Source organism: Leptodactylus fuscus, chromosome 6, assembly GCF_031893055.1.
Source record: "Leptodactylus fuscus isolate aLepFus1 chromosome 6, aLepFus1.hap2, whole genome shotgun sequence".
NCBI classification, from domain to species: domain Eukaryota; kingdom Metazoa; phylum Chordata; class Amphibia; order Anura; family Leptodactylidae; genus Leptodactylus; species Leptodactylus fuscus.
Genome location: NC_134270.1, coordinates 16,311,144 through 16,322,172, shown reverse-complemented (window position 1 = coordinate 16,322,172; position 11,029 = coordinate 16,311,144). Strand labels below are relative to the sequence as shown.

The 11,029-nt window shown below is 45.4% G+C and overlaps 1 protein-coding gene and 1 pseudogene across 1 annotated transcript in view; one reads left to right on the top strand and one right to left on the bottom strand.

Annotated features, from left to right (window-relative positions):
* Positions 1-776: 776 nt before the first annotated feature.
* The window catches only part of C6H17orf67 (chromosome 6 C17orf67 homolog), a 25,391-nt gene continuing 15,138 nt past the window's right edge, over positions 777-11,029 (top strand). The window contains exon 1 of the mRNA XM_075279418.1: positions 777-888. Within this exon, the coding sequence (XP_075135519.1) occupies positions 834-888 (55 nt within the window). The 5' untranslated portion in view covers positions 777-833. The remainder of the gene's footprint in view (positions 889-11,029) is intronic.
* LOC142211078 (small nucleolar RNA SNORA17) lies at positions 9,134-9,257 on the bottom strand (annotated as a pseudogene).

Sequence of the window (11,029 nt, the reverse complement as noted above, 5' to 3'; positions counted from 1 at the left end):
AAATTATTGACAGTGGGCGGAGTCAGCGCAGAAGTGGGTGGAGCTAAATTTGCCGTGGCACGCATAGCCCCCTAGAACCCATGTGACCCCATGAGAAAATGAATTGCCCACCCACGCTATAGACAGTAACATTCAGTAACAGAATCAAGGGAAAGAATGAAAAAAATGCAGGATTTCACAGAAAGGAGACAAATCAAAATCAAAAAATCAAAATCAAATCAAATCAAAACAAATTCTCTTAATAAAATATATTACAAAATGTATTAATGACACGATGTCCAAAAATTTACTCTTTAATCCTCTGCATGTAATATGGGGAGAGAAGTGCAGACGGCATTTGCACTACGGAGTTCTCGCAGCTCGTCTTCCTACAGATTCCTGTTGGGTCCTGCTGGTTCTGTAGGAAAACCTTCTCATCCTTGTTTGTTTCCTTTAGACGAATGTAATAGCGCCCCCTTACCGGTGTTGTGCATGCTTGTCGTGCTCCAGCCAGATAGGAGAGGGGAGCAGATTGACGTGCTCGGCATGAAAACCCATATTGGAGACATAAAAAAATTGGATAAAAGTACAAGGATCCTAAACCCCATCCAGGACTAAGTCATTGCTTCTGTACTGACGGGGGGGGGGGGGGGGGGGTCGCACATCCTCGACACATTCCTGAAATCTTTGCACTTATTCCCAAACTCCTGCAGACCAGAGAAAAGCTCCAGCCAGGAAAGGGTGTCAGAAGTGTGTGTGTGGGGGGATATTTAGCTGACGCTGAATCTTTAAGAGGTCTTATTCCTCACAAGTCGCATCCATTCCTAATTCTGGGTCCCGAGCGAAGAACCAAAATGAAGCTTGTTGCCGCCCTGATGGCTTTGGTGGTCCTACTGGCCATGTTTACAGGTGAGCAGACGCTATACGGTTATATATTACATGTCGTGATGGTACATAAGGAGTACTTTTATATTTCCATGTGTAATATTACATCTATAAGGAAGTACCTTGATCTTATTTTATATAGTGCCGCCATACTCTGCAGCGCCGTACTGAGATTGTTCTCACTACATCATTCCCTGTCCCCACCGAGGCTCGCAGTCTATATGACGCAGTAACCCATCACTATTTTCACCCTACAATCTCCGCGCTGACCTTAGTCGGAGTCGAACCCACAACCACTGAGCCACCGCATTGCCATTATGTAAACATCTGTGCCCAGAAAACCACCTGCACATCCAGAAGGGCTCGCCCCATCACAGGCGTTGGTCGTATATCGCTACTGGAGCCGAATCTGTAAGGTTCATGGTCAGAGTGAAGTAGTGCTGGCACTAGGAATGCGTCAGGTCACGTTTGACCATTTTAGGATTTTTTCGTTAACCCCGCTGCCACTTTGGGAGACAGTGAAGGTCGGAGTGGTCGAGCATGTGTTCTTCATTGCATTGCACTGAAGAAAATCAGAGTCTTCTCCCAAAATACTCAGTGCGGTCTTGCTCTAGAATTAACTTTTTCAATGTTCACCTCATTAAAATAAATAAAACATTTCATAGCGACACTTGGGGTCTGGGTGCCTCCTCCTCCTCATCTTCACTCAGTTTGTCTATACAGAATTGTATTCACAGAAGTCTATGGAGAGGGGAGTGGGAAGCTCTTAATTGATTTATTGCCTCATTCTATGTCGTGAAAGCGTCTTATCTTCACTCAGACTGTTTATATAGAATTGTCTCTGTATTCACAGAAGTCTATGGAGAGAGGAGTGGTGGAAGTGGCTGTTAGTTGATTTATTGCCTCATTCTATGCCATAAAAGAGACTTATCTTCACTCAGGCTGTTTATATAGAATTGTCTCTTTATTCACAGAAGTCTATGGAGAGGGGAGTGGTGGAAGTGGCTGTTAGTTGATTTATTGCCTCATTCTAGGCCATAAAAGAGACTTAACTTCACTCAGACTGTTTATATAGAATTGTCTCTGTATTCACAGAAGTCTATGGAGAGGGGAGTTGGAATTGGCTTTTAATTGATTTATTGCCTCATACTATGCCGTAATAGAGTCTTATCTTCACTCAGATTGTTTGTTTTTATAGAATTATCTCTGTATTCCCAGATGTCTATGGAGAGGGGAGGGGTAAAATTGACTGTTAATTGATTTATTGCCTCATTTTATGCATTTGTGTAGTCTTACAGCGGTGTAAAAGAGCTCCCTCAGTCACAGTGTAGCAGCTGCACTTATTTGTGTGTCTTTTCCAGCAGCCTTCCATAGACTTCTATGTAAAATGTAACTCAACCTGATCAATGTGGAAGGAAACAGATTTCTTGAATAAGATATATTACAAAGTTTCTTGTATCCACCTGGACTATTCATTTGTGATAAGTTGGTTTATAGTTGGTGGTTCTCTTTAAGCGCACCTGGCAAACCAGCACAAGTGAGCGACAGCTTGGTGCATTCTGTAGTAAAGCAGCCCATCTTGTTCTCTCGCACATATTAGAAGCGGATTGAAAATTCTATTCATGCCGTGTGGAATCTGATTCTCAGGAGGGGAGCTCGCCGCTCAAAGAACACTTTTGTCCATTCATATTTTTTTTTCAACGTTCTTAAGTCAACATAGTGCGGAGACAAACCTTACCCTGTTGCCTGATTTTGGATTTTTTTTTAAAAAAAATTGAGATCGGGGCTAAACATTGATGGATTCTGAGCTGGAATTATTATCAAACAGATATTTGTGAAATGTTTTGGTAGTGAATGACGAAATATGAATTGGCCTGTATACATTAATCTCGAAAATTTGTAAAGAAAATCTCGTGAAATTTCAACATCAAAATTTTTTATTTGCTGTAGCCTATTACAATATAGCTAAACTAAATTCTTTGGGACACATTACTTCTGCTTGCCGTCTGGTCCACATCTAAGGGTTAATTCTAGGGCTAAATCAATGTAGTATTGCAAAAAAAAAAAAAAAAAAAAAAAATTTAAAAATTGAAATTTCTTAATGTCGTATTGTTATAATTTCCGTGAAATGCTTAAAGGGGTTAACAAACTGTGCCCTGTTGATTTTTTTGGAAATGTGGTGATATATGGGGGAGGGGGGGATTCTAATTTATAGACCTTTAAAATCCCCTTGGGATCAGAAATGGTCCCTAACAAATGGGTTCGGAAAATTTCTTATAAATTTTATTATCGATTTGGAAAATTGCTGTTACAAAATAAATTGAAGGACAAATGAAAGATGATGTCGATATGGTAGATCATATTTATTCATGTATTTTGGTATTTCGGTATGACTATTCGTCTGAAAAGCAGAACATTTCACATTTTGAAAATTTTTAATTTTTCCGAATTTCCATCAAATTTCCTATTTTTTAATTTTTTTTTTAGAAGTAAATACAAAATTATTGATCAATGTTTACCATTAACATGAAGTACAATGTGTCACGAAAAAATGATCTCAAAATTACATGGGTAAGTTAAAGGGGGTTTTCCAGGCAATTTTTTTTAGTGATATTTATGTTTGTTAGTGCTATTAATGGGTTAATAATTGCACCCATATAACTTTAGCAGTGTTTTGAGTGATTTCTGGTTTCTCTGGGAGCGCCTGGGATCTTCTGCATTTGTTTACTAGGTTTAGTTTCCTGCTATCTTACCTAATGCAATGCATTCTGGTAGTTGTAGGCTCTCTCACTATCTCCCTCGCACCCCTCCCCCTCTAACACCCCCTCCCTGTCTCCCTAGCTGTCCCACCCACTACTTGCCCTTCCCAACCAACACAGCCCACCTCCCTAACCCATAATACTCACCTATTTTCCTTATGCAGAGAACAGCACCTCCTCTTTTGTGACTCTGCCAGCTCCAGGGGTGAACCTACCTTTTTTGCCGCCCGAGGCGGATGACAGAAAGCCGTCCCCCCGGAAGGAGGGGGCGGAGCGAAGGGGGGCGTGGCAGAGCGAAGGGGGCATGGAGCAGGCAGGGAGAGGATCTGCTCTCTGCCTGAGCATGAGGGGAGGCCGCTAGAGCAGCACTGCGTCCACAGGGCCTCCCCAGTCCACCGCTCGGTAGCGGTGACGCTAAGCCAGTCCAGGACAGCTTGTCCTGGATTGGCTTAGGTAAGCAAAAATGCCGCCCTCCCCGGGGCCCTGGCATAGCGCCGCCTGAAGCGGTCGCTTCAGGTCGCCTCATGGGTGGTGCGGCGCTGGCCAGCGCTCAGCAGTCCCGACACTGTATTATAGTCGTCACTCCATCTCTAATGTGCTGGTGTGGGCGGCTACTTCGGGCTCCCACGCTTTCACAATAGAGATGGAATGTCAGCTTCAGCGCAAATCCGGGACTCTGGCTCTTTTGTGCCCGCGTGGACAGACATCACAGAAGGAGGAGGCGCTGATCCCTGCAGAAGGAAGCCTGGAGAGGAAGAAGATAGGTAAGTATGATGGGGCGGGGATTAGTAGTGACGTTCCATTTCCTGAAACGGAGAAAGAGATTGTCACTGCATCCCTTGGGGCAGTCACATGACCACTCCAGGGATACAGGTAAATGTAATTTTTTGCTGCAGCCCGCTACATGGGGCCTTAGCCTAAATGGGCTGGAAACGTTGCGCTAAAGCGCTGCGGGAACAACTGCGGCGTGAACACATCGTGGTTGTTCCTGCAGTGCTTTGAACAGAAATTTCACAGAGTTTTCCTCCGTGGACTTTCCGTTACGATTATATCTATTGGAAGCTGCCAGCATTTCCGTAGATATAATTGACATGCTGTGATTTTCAAAACCGCGACGGTTTTGGAATTCCCAGCATGCCCGCGCTGCGATTTTTTTCCGCAAAGTGCTGTAAAAGTGCAAGTACTGTAAAATGCCGCGGCATTTCCGCCATGGGCAAATTGCGCCATGGGGCCTGGCCTAAGGCAGTTTTTGACCATGTCCTTAAGGGGTGAAATCTGCATTGGAAAAAAATTAAACCAGACATTATGGCAGACCCTGTTGAAGAAAATTTGAACATTACCTACAAATAATGTTACTTATTTAAAAAAAAATAAAAATTATAATGCAAAAATTTATAATTAATTTTTTTAAAATAATACAAAAAAACCCCTGGACTATAAAAGCTGTAGAGCTTGGGAGTGAGAGGAGGTGCCTGGGTCTATCCTGACACTGTGAGTCTGTTGAGACAGTATTGTGCTATTTTGTTTGTGTGGTTAGTAGTAAACTACACATATTCTTAGCTTTATACTGTTTAGTTAGTGCTCAGACAGCAGGGTTTTGTTTGACGTTTTTGCCTGAAGATAAGGCTGTGTTTTATTTTGCTTATTCTGCACCTGACGTGAAGGTTTATTTATTTTGCTGTTTTTCTAAATAAACCTGTTTGCACCAGACATTGTGTCCCTGTCTCTGACTGGTTGGGTCTGCACCGCTGCATCTACTGAGTTACCTTCCCCACAATAGATATAATACATTGATATAATATATAGATAGAATTATCTGTCTCTTCGTCTATGTCTGTAAGTTGCAGAGACTTGCTAAAACAGGCTGAAAGACATTCCGCTCATGTCCTGTGCCATCTGATTTCCCATGAGGAAGATCCTTCTCTGAAAGAAAACTTTTGTCCATTGATTTTCAGTGGAGTCCCAGTAAAAACAACTTGTGCTCGGATACATTTATGACAAGTTGTGCTCGGATACATTTATGACAAGTTGTGCTTGGATACATTTATGACAAGTTGTGCTCGGATACATTTATGACAAGTTGTGCTCTGCTGATATATGACTTGGCTTGTGAAGGAATGAAGATCTCTCTGTGACTGGTAGCTAATGACCTGAACACAATTACAGTACACAAATATACTCTAACACCAAGTCTATGGAGGATAGGAGGAGTAATACCGTATATATACCATACCTCACAATTTTTAAAGGACGGGAAAAATTTGCGTTGCGCTATGGGCGCCGTGGCAAAATCAGCTCCACCCACTTTTACATTGACTCCGCCCATTCTCATCCATTTTTCCAGGTGTCTCCACACAGTATAATGCTCCTACAGTTACCCTAACATTATATGCCCCCACATTATAATATTCCCCTCCAATTGGCCCACGGTATTAAGTCCCTCTCCTCGTGCCCCAGTTTAAACTGGCGGAAACTAGAGGGGGAAATTAAACTGGGACAACTGGAAGGTGACATTAAATAGTGGAGATAGTTTTAGGGGGCATTAAACTGGGGGGAACTGGAGGCAAACATGTCCCCATCCAGCTACCTCTCACGGTTTAATGCCCTCCTCCAGTTGCCCCCAGTTTAATGTCACTCTCCATCTTCCTCCCCAGTTTAATGTCCACATCTCAATTTGTTCCCAGTTTAATGTACTCCCTCCAACTGTTTCCATTTTAACGTCCCTCTCCATCTGCCTGCAGTTTTATGTCCCCTTCATCTGCCACCATCTTAATGTCCCCCTTCATCTATCACCAGCTTAATGCCCCCTTCATCTATCCCCAGTTTAATTGCCCACCATCTAAGACCAGTTTAATATCCCCCTTCATCTGCTACCATCTTAACGTCCCTCTTTTTCTGCCCCCAGTTTAATTGCCCCCCCTACATCTGCCACCAGTTTAATGCCCCCCTTTATCTGCCTACAGTTTAATGTCCCCCTTTATCTGCCTACAGTTTAATGTCCCCCTTTATCTTCCTACAGTTTAATGTCCCCCTTCATCTGCCTTCAGTTTAATGTCTTTAATGTCCCCCTTCATCTGCCTTCAGTTTAATACCCCCTTCATCTGCCCCCAGTTCCCCCTATTGCTCACACATGCTGTCTCTTCTCTCCTCCTTACCTTCCATCAGTCTCTGTTCCCAGCAGCTTCCTCTTTCTGTGTAATATTGCATTGTCCTATAGCAGTGATGGCGAACCTATGGCATGCGTGCCAGAGAGGGCACGCAGAGCCCTCCATGCTGGCACGCGTGCGGTCGCCCGGATCGCTCACCAACAGGGAATCCGGTACAGGATTCCCCGTTGATGAGCGATCACTGCCTTCAGTTGTATGTGCAAATGCACATACAGCTGAAAGCTGTCAGGGTAGGCCGCGGATCGCGCGACCGTGGCCTACACTGGCTGCAGAGTTTGACCTCTGCCCCGACGCGGGCGCGATGACGTCATCAGCGCCGCCAGTGACAAGAAGGTGGATGCCGGCGGCTCTTCAGGGGTGAGTATGAGAGTGGCTCACTGTGTATATGATGTTGGGGGGAGCGCTTATAATACTTGGTGGGGTGTATGATACTGGGGGGGAGTGTATAATACTGGGGGGGGCTTATAATACTGGGTGGGGTGTATAATACTGGGGGGAGTGTATAATACTGGGGGGAGTGTATAATACTGAGGGGGCTTATAATACTGGGGGGAGTGTATAATACTGGGGTGGCTTATAATACTGGGGGGTGTACTAAAGAGCATATAATACTGGGGGGGGGGCTATTTATAAGCACACAATACTGTGTGTGGATGCCACTGTGGAGCATATAATCCTGTGGGGGGGGGACACCTACTGCGGAGCATATAACACTGGGGGGCTACTGTGGTACTGTGGAGAATATAATATTGTGTGGTGGGCCCACTGCAGAGCATATAATACTGTCTGGGGTCCCCTCACTATTTATATCACACAGTATCTGTTTTATAGCAGACGTGATATTAGTACAGGATGTAAGAATATTACACGGTAACTATAAAACAGATCCTGTGCGATGTAAATAGTGAAAATTAATTGTTCAAAGTACCAAATGCCGAGACCTTTACATTTCAGTACAACGTTGTTTGTATTATTGAAAGCTCTGTAAAGCCCCACATGACTGTAATTTTTGGTCAGTAACTGTCCGCAATTGTGGATCCGCATAGTATTAAGTCTATATTGTCGTGTTGGCACTCCGCAAAAATTTTGTGGGTTTTGGGTTGCAGTTTGGGCACTCGATCTCTAAAAGGTTCGCCATCACTGTCCTATAGTATCCAGAATAGCTCTGCCCACACAAGAGTCTGATCACATGGTCATGATGTCGGCAAAGGTTCTTTAGCCCACTACTATTTAGCCATTACCCTACACTAACAAAGTTTGTTAACTGCAAAACACTTCAGGGGAATAGCGGGACGATCCATAAGCTATCCGGGACGGCGTGACAGCAGTGTAAAATCGAGATTGTCCCACCAGATCTGGGACGGTTGGGAGCTATATACAGTATATACAGATGACACAACCTATCTAGTACAGTCAGGGCCGCCATCAGGAATTTTGGGGCCCCATACAGCCTAAGTGTCTGGACCCCCCCTTTCCCATTTTTGCTTTGCGCGCCGTGGGAAATTTAGCCCCACCCACTGTTATGTTGACTCCGCCCACTCATTAATTTTCCATTTGCCCGCACACTGTACAATCCTTCCTACAGTCACCCGTAAATTATATGTCCCCCTCCGTCTCTCCCCTAGCTTCATATACACCCTTCATCTGCCCCCAGATTCATGTCCCCTCCATCTCTGCCCCCAGATTCATGTCCCCTCCATCTCTGCCCCCAGATGCATGTCCCCTCCATCTCTGCCCCCAGATCCATGTCCCCCCATCTCCATACCTCCCAACTTTTGAAGAACTAAAAGAGGGACAAAATGTGTGGCGCGCTTAGCGCGCCGCAGCAAATTTAGCCCCGCCTACTTTTGTGTTGACTCCGCCCATTCATTAATTTTTCATGTGCCCGCACACAGTATAATTCTCCTACAGTCACCCGTAAATTATATGTCCCCCCTCCATCTCTCCCCCAGTTTCATATACACCCTTCATCTGCCCCCAGTTTCATGTCCCCCTTCCATCTCTGCCCCTAGATTCATGTCCCCACATCTCTGCCCCCAGTTTCATGTCCCCTCCATCTCTGCCCCCAGATTCATGTCCCCCCTCCATCTCTGCCCCCAGATTCATGTCCCCCATCTCTGCCCCCAGATTCATGTCCCTCCATCTCTGCCCCCAGATTCATGTCCTCTCCATCTCTGCCCCCAGATTCATGTCCCCACAGTGTCATGCCGTCCCCTCCTTCATCTGCCCCAGTGTCATTCTGTCCTCTCTTTCATCTGCCCCCAGATTCACGTTCCACCTCCACATTAAACTTACCTTCTCCTCCGCTCCCTCGACACTCTCTGCGCGTCTCTCTCGCTGACACATATGCGGCTGAAGCGAGGAGCTGACCTGTGTCAGCTCCTCACTTCGCCGCTGCCGCCTCTCTCGCTGACACATATGCGGCTGAGCCGGGTTCCGGCTCAGCCGCATATGTGTCACCGAGAGAGGCGGCAGCGGCGAAGTGAGGAGCTGACACAGGTCAGCTCCTCGCTTCAGCCGCATATGTGTCAGCGAGACAGGCGGCAGCTCCTCGCTTCAGCCGCGTATGTGCTCAACTCAGATCTGCGTCCTCTGGACGCAGATCTGAGTTGAAACAGGACATACAATGACTGCTGCCGGCGCCAGGGGGCCCGGGCCCCCCCCCATTTTAAAATTTGGCCGGGCCCCTGACGCCAGTAGCAGTAGTACTGGCCTATCGGCGGCCCTGAGTACAGTCTATGGAGGATGGGAGGAGTAGTACTGAATATATAAAGATCGCACAATCTATGTAGTACAGTACAGTACAGTCTATGGAGGATGGGTGTAGTAGTACTGTATATATACAGATGACACAACCTATGTAGTACAGTAGAGTCTATGGAGGATGGGATGAGGTGTACTATATATATATACAGATGACAAAACCTATGTAGCACAGTGTTTGGGCATCCACATGAAAAATAATAATCTGCATATGATATGTCTTAGGGGAGTAAAGCTGGTGGGGAAGGACCTGCAAGTACTCATAGATCATAGGTTATAGTATATAACAGCACAATGTCAGTCAGCTGCTTCTAAGGCCAGCAGGATATTGTCATGTATTATAAGAGGTATGGACTGGCAGGACAGGGATGTAATACTAACACTATATAAGTCATTGGTGCGGCTCCATCTGGATTATACAGTTCAGTTCTGGGCACCAGTTCATAGAAAGGATGTCCTAGAGTTGGAAAAAGATCAACAGAGGGCCACAAACCTGACAAGGGGCCCGGAGGAGCTCAGTTATGAGGAGAGTGGGCAGCATGGTGGCTCAGTGGTTAGCACTGCAGCCTTGCGGCACTGGAGTCCTAGGTTCATATCCTGCCAAGGGCAACATCTGCAAGGAGTTTGTATGTTCTGCCCGTGTTTGTGTGGGTTTCCTCCCACACACCAAAGACATACTGATAGGGAATGTAGATTGTGAGCCCTATATGGGACAGTGACTGACAATATCTGTAAAGCGCTGCGGAATATTATGGCGCTATATAAGTAAGCATAATAAATAAATTAATTAATGGAGTTAAATCTGTATAGTTTGGAGAAGAGGAGATACGATAAGCCTGTGTTTCAAGTGCCAACAAGGCTTCTTCACTATTAGGACTGTGAATCTGTGGAATAGCCTACCCAGCAGCTGGTTCTATACTGTAAAGACTGTGAATCTGTGGAATAGCCTACCCAGCAGCTGGTTCTATACTGTAAGGACTGTGAATCTGTGGAATAGCCTACCCAGCAGCTGATTATATACTGTAAGGACTGTGAATCTGTGGAATAGCCTACCCAGCAGCTGATTATATACTGTAAGGACTGTGAATCTGTGGAATAGCCTACCCAGCAGCTGGTTCTATACTGTAAAGACTGTGAATCTGTGGAATAGCCTACCCAGCAGCTGGTTCTATACTGTAAAGACTATGAATCTGTGGAATAGCCTACCCAGCAGCTGGTTCTATACTGTAAGGACTGTGATTCTGTGGAACAGCCTACCCAGCAGCTGATTATATACTGTAAGGACTGTGAATCTGTGGAATAGCCTGCCTAGGAGTTGGTTGTATACTATAAGGACTGCGTATCCCCCAACAACCACCTGCCTCGCCCTGGTGAATGGCAAAGCAGTCAGTGCTGGACCAGAACAGAACTTTTGGCAATGCTCTCTACACCATCTGCATTACTATTGTGTTGGCTGAGTAAACTTTATGTGAGAGG